At 38.9% G+C, this 20862-nt stretch overlaps 3 protein-coding genes across 4 annotated transcripts; all 3 read left to right on the forward strand.

Moving 5' to 3' along the window:
- The first annotated feature begins 5482 nt into the window (after window positions 1-5482).
- LOC137960160 (uncharacterized) lies at window positions 5483-7530 on the forward strand. The gene is made up of 4 exons (XM_068807668.1): window positions 5483-5967; window positions 6132-6190; window positions 6497-6537; window positions 6631-7530. The coding sequence occupies exons 1-4, from the start codon at window positions 5614-5616 to the stop codon at window positions 7248-7250; spliced, it is 1074 nt and encodes a 357-aa protein (XP_068663769.1). The 5' UTR covers window positions 5483-5613; the 3' UTR covers window positions 7251-7530.
- Window positions 7531-9875: 2345 nt separating this feature from the next.
- Window positions 9876-11674, forward strand: LOC137959261 (peroxidase N-like). The gene is made up of 4 exons (XM_068806646.1): window positions 9876-10091; window positions 10699-10881; window positions 11002-11167; window positions 11256-11674. Exons 1-4 carry the CDS (start codon window positions 9876-9878, stop codon window positions 11672-11674), a joined length of 984 nt encoding a protein of 327 aa, XP_068662747.1.
- Window positions 11675-13800: 2126 nt separating this feature from the next.
- LOC137959884 (peroxidase A2-like) lies at window positions 13801-16134 on the forward strand. 2 transcript variants are annotated; one of them, XM_068807292.1, is made up of 5 exons: window positions 13801-13825; window positions 14868-15049; window positions 15167-15358; window positions 15482-15644; window positions 15719-16134. In XM_068807292.1, the coding sequence occupies exons 1-5, from the start codon at window positions 13801-13803 to the stop codon at window positions 16132-16134; spliced, it is 978 nt and encodes a 325-aa protein (XP_068663393.1). The 2 variants fall into 2 exon arrangements, with proteins under 2 accessions (XP_068663393.1, XP_068663392.1); XM_068807291.1 differs by lacking the exon at window positions 13801-13825 and having other exon boundaries at window positions 14840-15049.
- Window positions 16135-20862: the final 4728 nt, after the last annotated feature.

A 20862-nucleotide genomic window follows, 5' to 3' on the forward strand; every position in this document is an offset into this window, starting at 1 on the left:
GAGCTCCATTATAATGGATTTCTCTGCAATAGCATGAGATGATACGTTACCCCTTTGAGCGTCTTCTGAATGAAGATCTCGTAGTTACCATCGATCCTCGCCCACATCTAATGAGCTCCTCTCTGAGCTCTCGGCAGGTAAGAGAAAACATTGTCCAGGACAAGATCCTCATCTGGGATCTACCGTTTTTCCTGTTTCGTTTAGCTCTTGATTGCTGACAAGATTCCTATATGGGTCTTTTTCACCAGAAAAATAGATCTGAGTGGAGGACAGAAGAAGGTGAAGATTATTGATGCTACTCTCCCACCAGTGCTTAACCAGGAGAGAGTGAGTGAGAGAAGACAAGCGAGGCGAGAGAATCTTCTACTGCTGGGCGCATTTGATGTCTGAAAACACTCAAAAGATAATGGAAGAATTCAGCGAGCGAGCAGCAAAGGGAAGGCTTTGATCTGCGCTGCCCGCAGTTGCACCACACAGACGTTCTCAGGCTCAGGCCGGACGGCACGTGCTGCGGTGCGGTGGCAGACAAAGTGACGAGGATGACCGGCAGACTGGGTATCCCGAGCCGTACAGATGACGAGGAGGAGAGGAAATTTTGGAAATTAGAAAAAAAGAAATTAAAAAAGAGGTCTCGATCAAAATTTAAAATCCATGTGGCTCGGTCAACTTGCCACACGGTGCAGGTCTCACTGGACACGAGACACTTCTCGAAATGCTGGCCATTCAAGGACGACGATGACACCATTCAGAGATACTTCTGCGGCTACATACCGTCGTCGCCGTCCACCATAGACAGCTATGGGACGGCATCACCGTCGTGAATCCCTGCACACCTGGTATGCTACCACACCTCGCAGATATCACACGCTACCTTCCGTTCTCCGTCGTCGTCCCAGTCGTCCACCCCTCCCTCGTTCTTTGCATCCGTCCCCATCTTCTCTCTTACAGACGTCGGTGGCATTGCTTTGGGTCTCTCCATTCTCCATATGCAGGGCAGGTGATAGGGGTTGAAGATCCGAGCGTAGTCTGCGAACACCTCCCACCTCTGAATATTTAACAATCGAAAATAGCTGCCAGTGATGGGATTATGTATGCATTTAAGGTTTCTAATGGAGATATCAATAGCTGACACAGTGAAGTAGTAGATGTTTTGGACTTTGGATATGAAGAGTAATATTTTTATAGCTGCAACCTACAGAAGTTTCGTACTCGAAACAATATATCTAATTTTTCACAAGACTCGGGGTTTTCTGTAGAGAGGTTCGTTTTTACAGGTTCCACGTAAATGGACTGACTCGATCGATCCTGATTCGATATCAGACGAAAATGAACGCGATTGGAACCTTTTTGTCTTTCTGGGTTAAATCTGTAGTCCTCAGTCTAATCTCAACGAACTTTGCGCTAAATGCAAGGTCGGTCTGGAAGGGAAACGGGGACCAGGAACCAGGAACGATGGAAGTGGATCACTAAGAGGAAAAAGGGAAGAGGAAATGGGGAAGAAGGTATTTTAGAGTTTTAAATAATATGATGATGTGGCAACACAGTAGACAGGTTTCTGTGATGTGGCAAGTTGACCGAGCCACAAGGATTTCAAACTTTGAAATTGAAATCCCTTGGCTCTAAAAATATGAATAAGACTTATTCACCTAAATGAATCAATTTTGATGACAAAAAAATGTCACTGGGGCAATAATATTTAGATACAAAATATTTAGCCATATTTTTAGTTAATATTTTTTGGGTTCGCATGACTTTTACGCCCCGTTAGTGCCCTTGGTTCAAAACTTTATATCCCAGGAAAATTTAGAAATATTTTTCCTAAGATATACATTTTCATTAAACCTTAAGATAAAATCCTATTAATGTTTTACAGGGAAATTACACGGAATTTTTTTATAATTTTCAAGAAAAATAAATAGACATGTTAGGGTCTATTTGGAACCCGTGGAAAAGGAAAATTTTATCATTATCTCATTTTCACTAACTATTTTTGGAAATAATGATGGTCACATTCTCATTTTCTTTTCTTTTCTAGAAGTTCCAAACAAATCCTTAGTGTTTTTCAAGGAGAGTAAATGAAAATTAATAATCAATCTCATATATTACTATACTTATTCGATAAACTTTCGGTAAAATAAATTATCAAATACAAAATTTTGCTTTGTGCTAGAAGTATTATAACATCAATTGTCAAATACTTATTCAAAAAAATTTCATATGGTTTTTCGTCTCATCTTGGCAAGAAAATCTTACTTGAAAAACTATATGATTTTCCTGGTAATGAATTTTAGTTAGAAAAAATGTTTCCAAGAAACATGAGGCACTAATGACCCCTTGAAACTTATTTCAACTAGAAATGCCTTTCTAACATTTCCTAGAAAAGGGCACTAACATGGCCTTAAGATTTTTACATCTTTTAATAATAATTTAAAAGATTAATAACTAATTCTTAAATGTGTACCTATATATTTATCCTTTTATTTCCTTGAGTACTCCATAAATCAACAACATTTTAGAAGTATGCTTTGGTAACATTTTGGCAATTGTTTGAACTACCGATCATAATAACTACTAAGCATGAGTCGTAGCTGTCACTTACAATGGCTTAGTAGTTCATCCATTAAACTTACACTCAATTTAGTAACCGATTTTTTTAATAATCCACATAATAAAGGCAATAATAGAAATATTATTTATAATATGGGCAAACTTTCACTTTTCTAAATTACCTTTTTTTGTTTTTAAAGATTGATATCAAATTACCTTTTAAAAATGTTAGGCCCCATTAAGTAGAATGTTTGGCCATCTTAATGAAGTCCCACACACTTTTATATTAGAAAAGTATGCACGAAAAATAGGGCGATTGTATAATCTAATAATTGTACTCTTTTACCGCTAGGAGATACGTTTATGAAACTGTATAAATCATACAACACATGGTTCATGCATAATGTGTATTTATAGTTGTTACACATTTTTTTTCAGAATTTATACGGGTGAAAATTCAAATCCAATCTATTGAATAATTATATAGATATGACCTAAACATTAAGGGGGCATACCCAAATCTCAGCCCTATATATCTAATTTTCTTTTTAAATTTTGACTATTTGATTACATAGAAAAATATACAATTGTTAAACGGCTAACTAATACAAGAGACCGATTTTTAAGTGTTGAAAATAGAGTACGAACCAAACTCTGACAGCCGTTCACTCCCTAATTGCCACTATAATGCGACTCCATAAAACAAAATTTTCTTCTTTTAAAATATCTGAGTCCGACCGCATCCGGACTCGGCGCCAGATTCCACCCTGTCTTTTTCTGTAACGTTGACCCCACTAGTCCTTTTCTAATTTTCTGTCCACTCCCAGGAGATCTATCTCCTCGGTCACAGCCGCCAACTTGTTTTTTCGACCTGCCACAGAGAGTGGAGGACAAAATCTCTCTCTCTCTCTAATCTTACCATCTCCGCCGCGGCCACTTCTCCGGCCTCTCGCTTTTCTGTCATTTTTTCTTGAAAGCTTCAAATATGCTCGCAGCTGGCTCATAAGAGCAGATACTCGACTTTCTTTTTCTGGGTGCGAAGACAGTCCACCTACCCGGAATCACGTGAACGGAAAAATTTGGTGTAATTGGTTGTTTCCCAGGCCGTCGCAGGTCGCAAGAAGAAGCTTGAAACAGGCAACGATCCCTTCCAGATCCACCAGAGTAAAGCTTGTCCTCTTGTGTTCGATACAGTCTCTGTATTTGCTCAAGTAGCAGGCGTTTCAGATTGCCGGCTGTGGCCGATGCTAGCTTTTGATGTTGCTGCCTTTTCTTCTAATTTTTGATCGTTAATGCATGTGGCTGGTTCCTTTACTCGTCATCGTCCATTGAGCTATCTCTGTTGATTTACAAATCAATCCTCGCTGCTTTCACCCTCCTCGCCCCTCTTCTCTTCTCTATCGGTTACAGTTATGCAAGCGCGAGATTTGATCTAACTGTTCTTGTATCCTCTTATTCTGTCAACAGAACGGGATCGTATTGTAGGTGCAGAAACTGTTTGAGAGAGAATGTGAAGTACTTAAAATCTTAACATAGCCGTCAACAGGAAGGGATCTAACCGCAGCTCCATAACTGTCAGTATTATCAGTACTTAAAAACTTGACGGAGAATTAACTTGCGAGCCCTGTGAAGAATCAGATCTCAAAGGAAGAGAGTAGCAAGTTGAAGAAAGGAATACCAATCGCGTATCTCATTTAGCGTAACTGCAGAAGGAAGTATAGTCATCAGCACAGTGCAGGGAAGGAGGCTTCTAGAAAAAATGGTTTTCCCAGCCGTCCTTTACGATTTCCAAGTCCACGTTAGCACCTGCTTACTAAACACACCTCGTCTTTTATTGTAAAGCAGCCTCGTTCCTTCTTTTCTTCGGGTAAGACCAAGCAAATAAAAAACGCGAAACATGAATCCCACTAAGCTCCCAGAAAACAGCTTTCCAGAGACCCCAGCTCGTGGGCATTTTCTTTCCTTTCTGAAACAGTATAACGCGAGTATGAGAGAGAGAGAGAGAGAGAGAGAGAGAGAGAAACAAAGCATTTGGTCCACATCTCCGAAGCCAGTAAATATTCATCCATTGATTCCTGTTATGCTTTGATTTGTTGAATACTTGAACCAGGACGGCTTTTGGTACCGTGAACAATCCAAGTTGGATTCGGCGATAAAGCATGCCGGAGTGGCGGCAATGGGTGAATTCACAGGACGATTAGACTTTTCTTTGATGACATTGATTGAGCCAGAAAGGCTTAGACAAACCCAGATGGGTAGTGTGTTGGAAAGGACCAACAGGCCAAGCGAGGCCCCCCCCCCCCCGGCAGTTGTTAACTTTCCCCCTTTCATCTCCACAGGTTGTCCCCATTAAACTCCATTAAAATGTCCCAGATGAGAGACTCATGATGGGCTCGAAGAAGAAGAAGAAGACGCATCTCTGTGGCCCTCGGTCTCCGAGAAGACTTATTCAACGCTTGACTCAAACACTTAAGATGATGAGGGAAGGCCCCACATCTTGAACGGTGGAGATGAACGTGGGTTGTTTATGTTCTGGGAGAGGAGAATAGGAGAAGCGTGAGGGATAGGGTGTCCTACGTGACCCACCGAGCACATGCGAGCCATGACAGGTCCGACCCTTTTTCAACAAAATTTCCAGCGCTCATGGGGCCCGGGGGGTCCTTGTCGTTTGGACCAGGATAACGCATGTGGCGCCCACTCCAACCACACTAACCAACCAGGTGACCGCCTGGTCCGCCCCCCTCTCGCCGTTGCGGACTGGCGGTTGCCGGCGACCGTACGGCGGCCTGCAGCCCGTTGAGGCCGCACGTGTCTCGTGGCGTGCCATTTCCGAAGCGTGTGTGGTGAGAGAAGGGGAAAAATAAAATAAAATAAAATAAAATATCACTAAAAACCTGAAAAGGAGAGACACACCGCATTCCCCTTTAGTGTGGAGGTTTTGCACTCCCTCATCTGCTGCTGCTTCTTCGTCTCCGGACCCAAATCCGGCTTTGCGGATTGAATCCACTCGTTCCCTCTCCGTTCTCGATCTCTGACCGGTTTTTGGTTTTGTTCCTTGTGGGGAAGATGAGGATCCGGAAGAGATCTTTGCTGCCCTTCTCGCTTTCGTCTCCGCCTCGAATGGCTTCAGATCTCTTTTGTCTGCGAGGCGCATCTGTGCAGAAACCGGCGGAGGCGGAAGATGGGGATAAGGAGGAAGCACGAAGGGTAGAAGTGGGGGTAGTTCGAGAACCTCGGGAGGGGGAGCTGGGGGAAGGAGGGTTCGACCAGCGGATCGATTTCGGGAGCACTTGTCTTCCCAGCCGTCGTTCGGATGACTGGTCTTCCCGCGACGGGGTTTGCGATCGTGCTGAAGAGAAGTGCGTGGAGGAGGTGAACCAGTGTTGCATGCTCTCAGCTCCGATTCTAGCACCGGTGGAGGTAGGTGCTCGCTCCAACCACTCTCCTTTCTTTTCTTCTCTTCCATTACAACGAACCCACCAAGAATTTTTTTCGATTTCGGTTTTCCTGTTTGTTTAATCTGCAATCGAGGAAACGGGGTGCAAAAGGAAAGAAGGGGTTTGTGATTTTATGGGTGACTGCAGGCATGCCGAGATGCAGAAGAGGAGAGATGCAGTGCAAGAGAAAAGGGTAACAGTAGAAGGTAAAATCAAATACCCCAAATCCCCGTTTTGATTGACATGAAATGGTGCTCTTCCATGGTAAAAAGAAACCGATAGAAATGGCAATACACCGTCGTTTTCTGTGTATGCTATTTCTGAGGAGCGGTTATTGCACGTCTTCTTTACTCACCACCCACCACCTCGCCTATATATAAAATCGCTCTCTTTATTTATATATACCAGAGTACCAAAATCACCAGCTGTGCTTTTTAGAACAAGGAAGGAGTGAGATTGTGGTCTGGTTTAATTCTCATCCTTTTCTGTGTGTATTTTCTTGGCCTTACTAGGAATGGGAACACGAAGCCTCCTGGTGCAGAAACATCCACAGGTAACATTCATAGGAGCGGTTTCACCATGTTTCACTACCCTTGCACCTGTGCTCATTTCTTGTTTTTATCTACTTTACATTGTATCTGAGCAGCTGATGGGAGGTGGGAAGAAAGAGAAAAAGTGATTCCTTTGAAGAAGAGAAAAGGAAGCCTGGAATGGGAACGTGAAGCGACGGCAGTGGAGAAACAGAAGAAGGCGAAGACAAAGACGAAGAGACCGACCAAGAAAAAGGTCCAGGAAGAAGAAGAAGAAAAGCCAGCGGGAGCTGCAAGTGAAGCAGGCGAAGTGATTACCAGCGTCGGTAAGAAGGGCAGACGTGGTAACAATGGTGGATTAATGGAGGGCTCTCGGTGCAGTCGGATCAATGGGAGGGGATGGAGATGCTGTCAACAGACCCTCGTAGGTTACTCCCTCTGCGAGCACCATTTGGGAAAGGGGAGACTCCGTAGCATGAACAGCTTCCCCAGCCGTGCTTCCACCGTTAACCGGCCCGCAGCTGATTCCCAGGACAACAATGCCGGATCATCAGACAAAAGCGAAGCGCAAATGACTGCAAGCAAGGGTGCAACAAAGAAGAAGATCGGGATGGTGAAGGCTCGTTCTATCAGCAGCTTGCTTGGTCTATCAACAGCAGCAATACTCTCGACCGACGGCAGCACCACTGCTCCTCCTGCTGCGATTACCACTGCGGCTACCGCTACTTCTTCGTAGGCGAGCGATCGTATGTATAGGGTATGTCAATCCGAATTCCCCTTTGGATTCTACATCTCTTTTTTGTGATTCTACTGTTGAAGCAAGTTGTTTGCAGTCTTTTCTTTCTCGCGAGAAAGTGCAGTTTGTGTGGTTTGTGAGTGTTCTTTCGTTTCATCTCTTGTATTGAAAGCATTGTGGGGTTTTGATTGTCTTGACTGCGACATCATGTCATATGGCACTGCGAAGTTGCTCACCTTTTTTCTGGGCACGACAGAGGCAGAGATTTCCCAGTTTGGGTGTTTCCCGTCCCTACATTTTCCTTTTTCCGGCCGGTTTTACAGTAGTAGTCGGCCGTGAATACGAAGCGTCGCTCTTATTTCTCCATCCTTTCAAGGCCGCAACGGTTTCTGGGAACTACTGAACTCCTTCAGAGACGAATGGGAGCTCAGATTGCACATATGAGCTAGCAAACTTTTCCCTTGTTTGATTAGTCGGAAATCAGAAAGAAATTAAAGAAAAAATCCGAAGTTTCATTGAATCCCTTCTGCACCACTAAAGAGGAATAACAAAATGGAAGCTAATTCGTTTTCAAATGCTTTCAGTTGCGTTCTCTGCTGCCCCAATTTCTTGGGAGTGAATGCAAAAAAATTTAAGCTAGACGATTTCTGTCTGTCTGTCTGTCTCTCTCTTTTTGTTCCTGCTAATAGAAGTTACGAAAATTACTTGGTCATGTTGTAGATAAACAAGTTGCTCCGATGCTGCTCTTCGGATAGCTTTTAAGAATTACTTTCTCGTTCTATGGCTTAAGACGAACGTGAAATGATTGGCCTTCTGGCCTTCCTGCAGCTTCCGCAAAGTTCGGATTTACTGGATCTAAAGCAAATTGTAGTCCTACCAATCATGTAGATGCGGATCCCATTTAGGTGGAGGAGTTTTATTCATAATCCCTTTAGTTATCGGATAAGATTCTTTTGTATTCATCCCAGGTATCTATCATAGTTTCAGATCATTCTTCTACATCTGCCATCCTCCGAAATGTTTTTCTTTCACTTCCTCTGCTACATGCTCCCAAGCTGAACCACCTAGACGATGCACTCTCAATTCCGTCCGCCTCTCCCTCTCTACACATAGTTGTAGAATACTTTCCTCCTTTAAGTTAAGCCAACTGTTGAATGCACAAGGCATTGATATGAAGAATTTCGTGCCAGTCTAGATCATTTAAGCTAGTTTTATGAGCATATTCCTAAATTCAGATCTGTTAATCCGTATAAATTGCTTCATCTTCTCCGTATGATTCTAAGTGACCAACCCCAATAGCAATCTGAACCCTTTTTAGCTCAGAATCGAATGGCCTCCTTCGCCTCTTGGCAAAAATCCAGTTTGCAACTAACAGACAAGAGATGTTTGGTCTTTCAAAAAGCTGAGACAAACAGGGATGGGGATGGGGATGATGAACAGACGTGTTGCTTGCAAATCTTTCAAATTTAGAGGTTTTAAACACGATCAATGGCTGGCTTACGTTATTGCACAGATGCTGGAAACAGAACAGAAATTGGGCTCTTTATATTAACATTAGTTGTAGAATGATCTTCTTCCTGCTTGGACCAGTGTCATCATTCCTCTCCCGAATAGGCAAACTAAGGCTCCGTTAGTGCCCCTTGTTGAAAATTTATATTTTAGGAAAAATTATAAATATTTTTCTTAAGATACACATTTCCAAGGAACTTTCAGATAAAATTCTATTAATGCCTTACTAGGAAATTATATGATTTTTTTTAGAATTTTTCAAGGAAAATTAAATAGACCTGTTAGTGCATTTTCTAGGGAAATAAATAAAAATTAATAATCAATTTCATATATTAACATACTTACCCGATAAAATTTCAATAAAATAAAATATGGTTTTTCGACCAATCTTGGCTAGATATGATATAATAACTGAGATATTCGAATTCTAGAACTGCTGCAACAAGCATCTATGGCCTCTCCAAACGATCCACGATTCTGTTTCTTTTGATATATTTTCAGTTGTCTTAGGTGACAGCCGATGGGAACTACCATTTAAGTCTGTTCTTCACCTTGAAAGAAGAAAGAAAAAAAGAAAACTGCAACCTGCGTGCAGGAGTAGTGTGCACCCAGTTTCACATTTCCACATATAATATGTGTGCAAAAGAACAGCCATAGTGAAATCCTGCAAGCTGGAACAATCGGAAAGGTTTTTCTTTTTCCTAATCACTAGTGCTTTCTGGGTGAAGGGTGACGCAGCTACATTCTTCCACCATGGCCATTTGATAAGATTAGAGTGGGCACAGACGCACAGTGCTGGTTGTCTTGCTAGTCGGCATATTATTATAGCTCTTAATCCAAAAAGATTACACCAATTAGAGTCGTAATTCGACCAGATACACTTCTGCTTCGGATACGTCCAAATTCGAGCCGCCATGGTTAGCAGCACTCTTGTCTTGTGTAAAGATGGTGGTCAGGTGGCAATTAAATAATCTCTCTGTTAGGTCTCTGCATGGCTATAAATCTTCCTGCAGGAGGTGGATATCTCATCAAAGAGTACTTCCTGGGTTCATCCTTTTGGACGTGAGAGACATCCAGTTTCGCTCTATCTTCCTTCTGCCGCTTGAGACGAAGAGAATGAAGAGCATTATCTGTCTGTGTTGTTGGGTTGTAGCTTCTGTACTGCTGTGCTTCAGCATAACTGCAACAGCCCAACTGAGCACTACTTTCTACGATACGACCTGCCCCAAAGCGCTTCAAATCGTGAGGCGGGAGGTCAAGTCAGCTCTGAAGAATGAAATGAGAATGGGAGCTTCCCTGATGCGTCTCCACTTTCATGACTGTTTCGTTAACGTGAGTTTCTGACTTTTTTCAAAGTCCCAGGATACAAGCTTTGTTTATATCCAAGCTTTTTTCCTGCCTGCATCTACTCAGATTTCTCTTTCAGAAAACTCTCTTAGCCTGATTTTGTTATTCTTATATACTCTTTTGCATAAATTTAGCTTGTTTATCTTGCTCAAAGCTATGCTAGCAAGAAACAGCTCAGAGAGAAACTTCATTAGAAAGTCTAAACACTCTGGGTATGGTGGAAACTGATAGAAACCTCCCAAATATTCTGAGCTAGTTGAAGTGATACAAAAGTAAGGCTGAGTCCTTTGATCATCTTTACAAATCAATTTACAAACTGGTTCTATTCCAAAACAAGTCAGTTTCTTCTTTCTAACATCACTTAAATGGATCAGATTTTGAAGTCTCCCCCTGCTCTCATAGTGTTCTTCACCTTGTCACCTTTATTCCAGGCTCATGCGTTGTACTTTAAGTAACTTACTTCCTGAGACTTCTTTCTCCTTAGTTGGGTTTTTGAAATTTTTATTCATCAGTAACTCCATGAAATGTTAACAGGAAGCACTTCTGGACCAGTGAATACTAAGCAGCCGGTTTTTTTCTGTGCCTTTTTCAGGGTTGTGATGGATCTGTTCTTTTGGATGGCAACGACACTGAGAAATTAGCTGTGCCTAACCGGAACTCGGCAAGAGGATTTGAGGTTTTGGACACAATAAAAAATGCAGTTGAGAACGAATGCAGTGGAGTGGTGTCCTGTGCTGATATATTGGCAATAGCTGCTAGAGATTCTGTTCTCTTGGTAAGTCATCATAATTATAGTTCGCATTTTGCAACAGGAGAATCACTTAAAAGAGAAGAACAAATTGGAATGCTAAAAGAGAGAACAGTGGGTTTCTGACAGTAACTCTTGTCTGTGCAGAGTGGTGGACCTTCTTGGAAAGTGCCTTTGGGAAGAAGAGATGGGTTAGTTGCTAACCAGTCAGGAGCAAATAATGGCCTTCCTACACCATTTGAAACAATTCCACAAATTGCTGCAAAATTTGCTGCTGTAGGCCTTAATATCACAGATGTGGTCTCTTTGTCAGGTAAAGAAAGCAGATACTAGCAGAGCTATATAAGATCTCTTCCTTCCCTACATCGTAGTAAAAATGAGTTCTGGGTTTTTGTTTTCAGGTGGCCACACAATCGGTTTAGCCAGGTGCGCCACTTTCAGTTCGAGGTTGTTCAATTTCTCAGGAACAGGTGCAGCAGACACCACCTTGGAGACAAACATGGCGACAGATCTTCAGAGGCTATGCCCACAAAACGGTGATGGAAACACAACCACCGCCCTTGACCGCAACTCCACCGATCTGTTCGATAACCATTACTTCAAGAACTTGATCGACGGAAAAGGCCTGCTGGAATCAGACCAGATCCTCTTCTCCAGTGATGATGCTGCGGCAGCTACTAAATCACTCGTCCAACAATACAGCCAGAACTCTTCTCTTTTCTTCAGAGACTTTGTTAATTCCATGATCAAGATGAGTAACATCAGCCCTTTAACTGGATCGAACGGGGAGATCCGTAAGAATTGCAGGGTAGTAAATTGAACTGGTGGGTATCATCAGGTTCGCTGTAACTCAAAAAAACGGATATATTCCGCTGTACTGGTTTGGTAGTTTTCCTTACTTCCATGGAGTTCTTACATGGGTTTATGCTTTCCAAGTGATGTTGAAAAACTCTATTGTATACAGCTTCAGTGAGTATATATGGAGTATGGACTCGATTATAAACTTCAAAATAGCAATCTGGTGTTTATCAGATCAATAATGGCTGATAGAGGGGAGGATATGCTGAAAATTCTGAAATCTGGGACAGTTTGTGTTGTTATAAGCGATTTTTTTATTAAAAATTTTCCATTGAAGAAGTTTTCTTTGATTGATTTTCTTTTATTTGAGCTACAATAAGAAATGATGGAAAAACTACTTTTAATGTTTGCACTTACACTAAAAATAAAAGAAATTTTACAAATCAAAGGCAGGGTGGAGGTAAGAGTAATAAGTCTTTAAGGACCCATTTTAATGATTCTTAGTTTACTTTTTCAATTATTTCATTTTTCTAGCAATAAGAAACTTATTTTCCTATTCTTTTTTTAAGGTGAAATAATAGATGGTATATAAAAAGTATTATTTAAAATTATGTTTGAAAATGATATAGGATATGAGATTTTGTTTGTAGCACGTATCATCGAGACAAAATGTGTCGAATAGATGCACGGTAAAGCGATAAGGACCCAGTACCATCATATCGAGTATATTCATGGTTTTAGCATCGAAGTTGGTTTCCGAAATAGGATGTTGAGCTAGTGGGCTTATTAGGTCGAACCATGCTGATTCTTCGTCTTCCTCTCAATGCAAAAAAACAAACTAGAATGAAAAATGTCAATTTCAATATCATTTTTTTTTATGGATTTTGATGAAACAAGTGGCAAAGTACATAAACAAAATGATTCAAAAACACGTTGCCCCGTTAGTGAAAAATACGAATCCAAACCACTTCTCAATGGATTTAGATGGAACAAGAGGCAAATTGTTTGTATTAAATCTATCTATCTAATGTATAAATCAATTTGAGTTAAATACAAAGGAATAAATATAACAAAAAAAATTGTATAGAAATTAAATGTGAGACAAAACATATCCACATCAGACATTCGACTCTAATACCATGAAAGATTTTTTAGCCAAAATGAAATTGAACATGCAAAGAACAAATGACACAAGAAAATTTTATGTGATTCACCCACAGGAGCCTAACCCACAGACGTAAAGAGAGGGAGAATTCTTTTATTGAATCACGATGAATTTTTACAAAAATACAAAGCCTATTTATAGGCTAAATAAGCATACTTTGAATACTTAATTCAAGATATTTTTCTTGATTTCAGGAAATCATGACATATGATTAATTCATCATTAATTTTTTAATTTATTTCATGACTGCGGCTAGCCAATATACCCAACAGGCCGATCTGTTAGATGCGGAAAGCTACCGCTTACAAGAGTGGACGGAACTACTCTGACACCCACCCTGCACATTCTGGACCGCCTCTCACGGGTTTCGAACACGGGATGTAACGTGCCCAGCTCAGATACCATGACAACGGCTAGGCATACTACCCAACAGACCAATCTGTTAGGTGCGGAAAGCTACCGCCTACGAGAGTGAACGGAACCACTCTGACATTTCATAATTCAATTCAAAAATATTTTCTAATTTATTACATAATTTATTAAAAAATAGGATTTATCTCTTAACAACTAATATGCATAAAGGAGATATCATATGTAAGAAGAACATACTAGAGTTGAACTTATGAAAAAGGGCAATTAAAGAATTAAATTCCTTACTTTAATCTCTTAATTTTGAAGATACAAAATGAATAGTTCACATGAATGCAGGTATGTCTAATAAAATTTGACCTGAATATTATAAAATTTAGAAAAAATGAAATTTTAGAAAATTTCCATTTCCACCAAGCATGCCTTGAAGGGAAATAAGCTTCTTTTTCAACAAAAGGCTCTGGTAAGTATTGCAGCCTTCTCTCTCTTTATAAATCAAATCCTCAACTCCTAATTGCACAAGTCAATATCACCAATCTGAGGATATGAAAGCAGAAGAGCTGAAAACTTGCTGTAATCCTCACCCACTAATTACTTGAGCCAGTGAAGACAAAATGTCCAGCTCTAATCCAACTTTCAGTCCCTCTCTGAAAGAAACTATTGATCAATCAATAGTGGCAAAACAGATAGCAAAATGGAGGTCAAAACGTAATCGACTTCTACCAGCCAATACTCATTCACCAATATCAGAAATCGTGGAAAACTCTGAGCCACTGAAACTACTCTTAACTCATCTGGGTTTGGTTAAAGTCCACCATTAGAGCTCAAAAATATATAAAAAGAGTTGAGATCATCACGTCAATGAAAGGGATTTCATTCTCAATGACTCGCTCAAGATAGAATATCTTTCTGAATCGTGGAATCGTTTTACACCGGGCCTTCCATTTTTGACTCGGCATGAAGTTTGGGGTTTCCTGAGTCATGTCTTAGTATAAGATGAAACCAGAGTTATTTATTGTAGTGGGACTCACAGGAGAAAACAGACTGTTATGTCTTTCCTCTTTAAGTTTTTTTTTCCTTCGTTTTCTTCCATTCCAGTTCTCTTCACTCGTTTGTATTAGAAAAAGGCTCGGATGTCACGGAGGTCATCGGTTCTTTGTAGTTTCTAAGAGCAGTAACGAGCAGCCGAACAAGGATGAAAAGTCACAGAAGGTGGAGTACGAAATGTCAAACACTGCTAGTGGGATCCATGAACTAGAACATTCGGCTCGATTTGAAGTTCGGACTACATTTAAAATTTCTACTTCGAAGAGAACAGAAATGGAGGACTTAAAAATTACCGAAACTCGATCAGATTACCTCCAAGAAGCTTCTCATGGGGTGCTAAGAGTTGACAAATACAGTACATGTCCTCTCTTTTCAAACCGAAAAATACAGCATTGTCGGGACCCATGAATCCTTGAGACTTTTTCTCTTCAAACCAAACCCGCGTTGTGAAGAACTTTCTCCCCATTGCTTGCCTGCTATGCTCCATTGACGATGAAGGAGGAGAACTCGTTTGGTCTTTGCCGCCATTCATATAAAAGGCAAGCTGCTGGTCGTTACCTAGAGCATAACAATCAATCTTCTCTTTATACGTAAGAGATCATCAAAATGTCTTCTCATCTGTTCGCAGCGGCAGTCCTGGTGGCGATGGTCATCTCCTTCGGGGGATCCGATGCTCAGCTTAGCGCTACCTTCTACTCCACAACATGCACGAACGTGTCCAGCATCGTCAGTGGAGTTCTGCAACAGGCTCTATCATCGGACTCTCGCATTGCAGCAAGTCTCATTCGTCTTCATTTCCACGACTGCTTTGTCGATGTAATTAAACTCCCAGTTCCTTTCTTCCAGCTCCTTCATTTCGACTTTGATCTCCCAGATATTCTTCTGAATGTTTTATTGGTCAAGTTGACGAACTCTTGAGTTCTTAATTAACAGGGGTGCGACGCTTCCATCCTGTTGGACAACAGTGACGCAATACAGAGCGAGAAGCAAGCGGCTCCCAACGACGGGTCCGCCAGAGGTTACGACGTCGTCGACGACATGAAAGCCGCAGTGGAGAACGTCTGCCCCAGCGTTGTTTCATGTGCTGACGTTCTTGCACTCGCTGCCGAAGCGTCGGTCCGTTTGGTAAGTTCCTTTCCGTTTCGATACTGTCCATCGCATTCTTGATGGATTCTCAGTGGTTTCGATGACCCAGTTGAATTTGCAGGTCTTTATACTAATTGTATCTGTGCTTGGTGGATATTACAGTCACAAGGTCCCAGTTGGGATGTTCTGCTTGGTAGAAGAGACGGCACGACGGCGAACAGAGACGAAGCCAACAACCTCCCCGCTCCTTTCGACCCCTTAAGCATCCTACAATCGAAGTTCTCAGCGGTTGGCCTAGACGACACTGATCTTGTCGCCTTATCCGGTAAGGATTAACTGAATTAAACTAAGATTAACAATTGACCAAACCTTACAAAAGGGTATCCAAATCCACAACAGGCGCACATACGTTTGGGAGAGCAAAGTGTTCTTCCTTCAGCAACCGCCTCTACAATTTCAGTGACGGAAATCCAGACCCTTCGCTGGACTCTTCGTACCTCACGACTCTGCAACAAAACTGCCCTCAGAATGGGAACGGGGACACACTTAACGATTTAGATCCCACAACGTCTGATCGCTTCGATAACAACTACTTCACCAATCTGCAGAACAACCAAGGGCTGCTTGAATCCGATCAGAAGTTGTTCTCCACCAGCGGGGCCTCGACGGTCTCCATCGTCAACAACTTCGCCGGTAGCCAGAGCGCTTTCTTTCAGAGCTTTGCGCAGTCTATGATCAATATGGGGAGCATCAGCCCACTCACCGGTAGTCAAGGTGAGATCCGTCTGGACTGCAAGAGGGTTAATGGAAGTTAGAAATTTGACACAAGTGATCAGAGGCAGCACAAAAGAATTATAACATTTACTTATACTTCTTGGTTTGTTTGAGTTGTCGAATGACGACATTTGTGGTATTAGTGATTTATGGTGACTAGTAATGTGGTAAACCCTATTTCTCTGTGTACAACTGCATGAATTAGTCTATTATGAAAACTCATGAAGCTTCCAAAGAGCCCAAATAAAATAAAATAAAATAAAATAAAAGAGGAGATAAAAGTATTTTCTTTCGTTTGACAATAGAGAATCATTGAGAGAAAAGAATATAAGAGAGAAAATTACCTTCTGGCTTAGATAATCAAGTTTCTCTCACCAAATGATGGAATATGGGGAAGGATGAAAAAAAATAGAAACTTGAGAGAAAATTTTAATCATCAAAATTTTAAAATATTACTATTTTTATGTATATTCAAAAAAGAGAAACTATATTTCTCTTCCATTTCCTTTCTCTTTTTCTCTTTCTCTTCCTTTTCTTTTCTCTCCACTTTGTGTGTTCCAAACATAGCCTAAAACATGAGAAAAAAGGGTTAAGATGTATATTGGATTGCTTGTGCCGCACCTCAGCAGGGTCATCCATTCATGTGGGTGCTTGATTCCATCTTATACCGACACACGATGACTCAGGACATCTCAATGGTACACTTATAACACTCAAATTGCATCTCTTTAACCATTAAATGCACAATTTGGTTGGCCTACAATTGGTTAACATGTCAATGGAGCCACACACCGATAAAACTAAAGGTTTTTAGCAAAGCATTTAGTGTTTTGATTATCGTCAAGTTCTAATATCATTGACAAGAGAGTAGTAGATATGTTCTTGAATACAACTTGTCATCTTACTAACAAGCGTCTTTATGTCCAAGAATGTTAATAAATTCTTAATACTAACAAAACTATAGTGAATGCCAAATGAAATTTTAAAAATTAAACTCATTGATTACTCTTTAATAAGTATTAGATACATTTTTAAGTTAAATCCAAGATTCTACCAGGGAGATCACTATTCCAATATACCAATCAGGTTATCTAAAGCAACGACATAATTTGACCATAAATCCATAAAGACATAAACCACTTCAGGATCACATATCAAGATTTTTAAATCTATAAATATTGTTAAATCTATAAATATTGTTGTAACTTCATCCCAATAAAATGTCAACAATCTCATTCAAATGAAGTTTTAAAATTGTTCTTCTTAATTGAAATTTATGTCTCTTATTGAGCAAATTAAGCCCGATGTCTTGTTGTTTTCCTTCGAAGAAGCAATGACCCATCGGTTTCTTTTCTAAATATTAAATGTTAGAAAAAGGTTAGAAAACATGGCATTTCATGTTTTAAGTAAAGCACTTTGACATAAAAATGAAAAATGATTATTCCTATAAAAAATATATAAATATCAGAGAAAACTTAAAACAGAGTCATAATCGGTTTTTGAAGATAACATCCTTTTATATTGATATTTATGTTAGAAACTGTGACTTAGAAATTCAATTCAACCAGTGGTAAAAAATATATACAAATAAGTAATGGCTAATTAAGATACTACTACAAATAGTATAACAATAATCTTACGATCGGATGTTTATGACTATCCCCTACTTCCTGTCCTAAACTAAATCTATTAATTAACTTCTAGAGAAAAATGTGATACATCTTTAGAAAAACTATGTATAAGTATTTTTTTTAACAACTCCATGAAGCAACCTTATTGAAATGTTACTTGGGACACTTACTTATTAAGAAGAAATAACTTCATGATCAAGCTAAACTTATTAATTAGCCACTTGCTTCCATGACATTTTGAATATTTTTATGTCTTTGAAGAAAATATGGTTTTCATATTGAATAAAATGTTCATAACCTATTTGCATAAAATTTAAAATTCAATCACCCTTGCCACCCTATGTTCATAAACATGGGGGAGGATCCAACCTGAGAAAGAACAGTTGGAGCATAAAGGAGTCAACCCTAGACATAAGAGTCGACCCCAAGAAGTAGAATTTTTTTTAAAAAAAATTAAAGGCAAATTAAAAAGTTGTAGGTCTTCAAATTTTACGAGCAACCAACTAATATATTTATCAGTAAAAATTTGGATTTATTGAATATTTTTTCATAACTTTTGAACCCAAAAATTTCCTATTGTTTATTTTTGAATACTACAAGTATCATTACCAATTCACAATGGCTCATTTTTTAAACATTGGCAATCGCGCTATTTATATCAAAATCATCCCAAAATTTAAGGTGTTGTTGCCTATATTGATACCAAAACTACAATGTGTATTCATTATGTTTTACAAGTTCTAGCCCTCTCAAGAGCACAAAAAGAGGAGATTTTCCAAAAGGTTTCAGTCAAAGCTAATTATTTCGGTGCTTAGACTTTTGTTTTGATTTGAAAACTTGGTTTTTGTTTGCGGGAAGTTTCCTAACTGAGTTTTACATAATTTAAGGCTCTAATTTGCATATTAATTTCCTAACTAAAAAAACTTCCCTTCGTAACCAGCTTAGTCGTATTCCTTTTTAATGTTTTAATTTTAAAATATCATCCATTAGTACTGTTGAATTGCTTATAAATTCATCTTAAGATTGGGTGTAATCTGGTTTATATACTTAATTATAATATCTACCTATAATAACTAGCTAAACAAGTTTCTCTTGCATTTGTAAATTGATAAATACTTGAATAGCTAAGCTATTATCTTTTGCATTTCTAAAGCAACCAAGACTTCTATAAGTTGATTGGGAGTTAATTAGGTCTATGTGTTTCTACCTAGTAGCTGATTATTGTAAGTCCCAAGTGTTGGTTATGTGTTGTATACCCTTTGTAGGTTTTAGATATAGATGTCGTTTGACTAATTATTAGAGGATAGTTTAACTCCAGGGAAAAAGGCTCTCTAAGAGTGGAGTAGGAATTTGAAATTTTGATTTTGAATTACTATAAAAATTGTGGAGTATTGATGAATGATTGAGTTTATTGCTAATTTTACTTGTATGATTGTTGGTTAGATAGAAAAGTCAAATTAAATTGAAAATTGATAAGCCTATTCATCCCCCCCTATAGGGTTATCCTTCTAGGACCTTACAAGACAATGTTGCAAGGGCATTTGGACAATGTATTTTTTGGCATGAGCTGTTTTCTAATCCTTTTTGTATGAGTCCTTTGATCAGGTTGGTCAAAACATTTGCTACCAAAAATCTCTTCTGGGACATTTTTGAGCTGCAAGACGTACTTAATATATAATATCTTTAGTAACTTAAGTGTTTATTATCATAAAAATTATCTCAATGGGGATCTAAAGATTAACAAATTATTCTTAGGAAAATAAAGAAGCATATATAGAAATTAAGACTGGAAGTTTATAGCTATCTCCAATAAGTAATGACTAATTAAGATACTCCTACAAGCACAATGATAATATTTAGACTAGAATTTTATGGCTATCCAATTTCGAGAATTTAAATAGATATATAAAATGTTGAAATAAAAAGGTAATAAAAATTTATAAAAACTATGAATAAATATTTTTATGGTAACACTTCTATAAAGGAACCTCAATAGAATGCTTCTTATAGTACTTAAGGTGTATATGAGGTTTATTAATTAATACATACATCTGTGGAATTTTTAATATTTTTATTTCTACGAGAAAAAAAATTATATTAATAAAATTCTCTTAAACTAATGGCATAAATTTTTTAATTCAAACTCACTTCCCACCCTTTAATAAACACTACATACCCTAACTTAACTCCATTAATCTACAATGCCACCTTTCATCTACTTATGAATAACAAATTCTAGATAAGGCAGAGATGCATCTCCAACAAAATTTGTAAATATCAGGTTACAATTTACAGAAACAACAAAGACTAGCACACTTCAAGTAGAAGTTTGTGAGTGATATCTTGAATGGCATCTACTCCCATACCTATTAGAAATGCACCTTTTTATAGGAAAATCCAACTTGTAAATGTCATTGCTCACGATTGATACTTTTCATTTACTTGAGTGTGAGGCATATGCAATTGAAGCACATGCATACGAAGGCATTGGAAACAAACTTTTATTGGATGCTTCACTGATCTGAATTTTTTTTTTAACACTTTATATGGGGTGATGTAGAAACTACTTAATTAACATTAAAAACCTTTTAGCTAGCATACAATAAAGGACCTCGTTGGCTATAGCTATCCATTTTTTGTTTATAAAAAAATGAAGACTAGAAATATAGATCTATAAACGCTCAAAAAGTGATACTGATGAATAACTTAAAAGTAAACTCGTTTAGTTAAACGATAAATCATACTGTTAGAAGTTTACAACTATATCTTATTTTCTGGCGAAATCACCAACTTACTAAAGGAGTAATTATTGATTGCCTTAAGTGGTGCGGAGGCTTCTTCTCACAACATTCATAATTTATTAGGTGTACTAGGTTAACACATGGAACAACACGTTCTTAGAATTTAGGCTCAATATTCCTTTAAGTACCTTGGTCTATGAGTAACAATTTGCATAAAACAAAAACATTTGCATCATTATTTAAAAAGGAGTCAACTCCATATGGAGTCGAGCCCTTCAATAAACATAAAGTAAAAAAGGTAACCCAGCTGAAAATACTTCTTCATTGCTCTTAATGACACTAGCACTTTGATACATCACTTGGGAGTACTTGGGATCTTTGACATTTGTGTAAGAAA

Source organism: Aristolochia californica, unplaced genomic scaffold (assembly GCF_029961685.1).
Source record: "Aristolochia californica isolate CCGP_79_NKW_82.1479 unplaced genomic scaffold, dmAriCali1.0.hap1 SCAF_3, whole genome shotgun sequence".
NCBI classification, from domain to species: domain Eukaryota; kingdom Viridiplantae; phylum Streptophyta; class Magnoliopsida; order Piperales; family Aristolochiaceae; genus Aristolochia; species Aristolochia californica.

Coding starts and splice junctions, on each gene's coding strand:
- LOC137959884 (XM_068807291.1), top strand. CDS start 14,840: ATGTCTTCTCATCTGTTCGCAGCGGCAGTCCTGGTGGCGATGGTCATC. Junction 15,050..15,166: donor TCCACGACTGCTTTGTCGAT/GTAATTAAACTC, acceptor CTTAATTAACAG/GGGTGCGACGCTTCCATCCT. Junction 15,645..15,718: donor TGATCTTGTCGCCTTATCCG/GTAAGGATTAAC, acceptor AATCCACAACAG/GCGCACATACGTTTGGGAGA.
- LOC137960160 (XM_068807668.1), top strand. CDS start 5,614: ATGAGGATCCGGAAGAGATCTTTGCTGCCCTTCTCGCTTTCGTCTCCG. Junction 5,968..6,131: donor CGATTCTAGCACCGGTGGAG/GTAGGTGCTCGC, acceptor GGGTGACTGCAG/GCATGCCGAGATGCAGAAGA. Junction 6,538..6,630: donor TGGTGCAGAAACATCCACAG/GTAACATTCATA, acceptor GTATCTGAGCAG/CTGATGGGAGGTGGGAAGAA.
- LOC137959261 (XM_068806646.1), top strand. CDS start 9,876: ATGAAGAGCATTATCTGTCTGTGTTGTTGGGTTGTAGCTTCTGTACTG. Junction 10,092..10,698: donor TTCATGACTGTTTCGTTAAC/GTGAGTTTCTGA, acceptor TGCCTTTTTCAG/GGTTGTGATGGATCTGTTCT. Junction 11,168..11,255: donor AGATGTGGTCTCTTTGTCAG/GTAAAGAAAGCA, acceptor TTTTGTTTTCAG/GTGGCCACACAATCGGTTTA.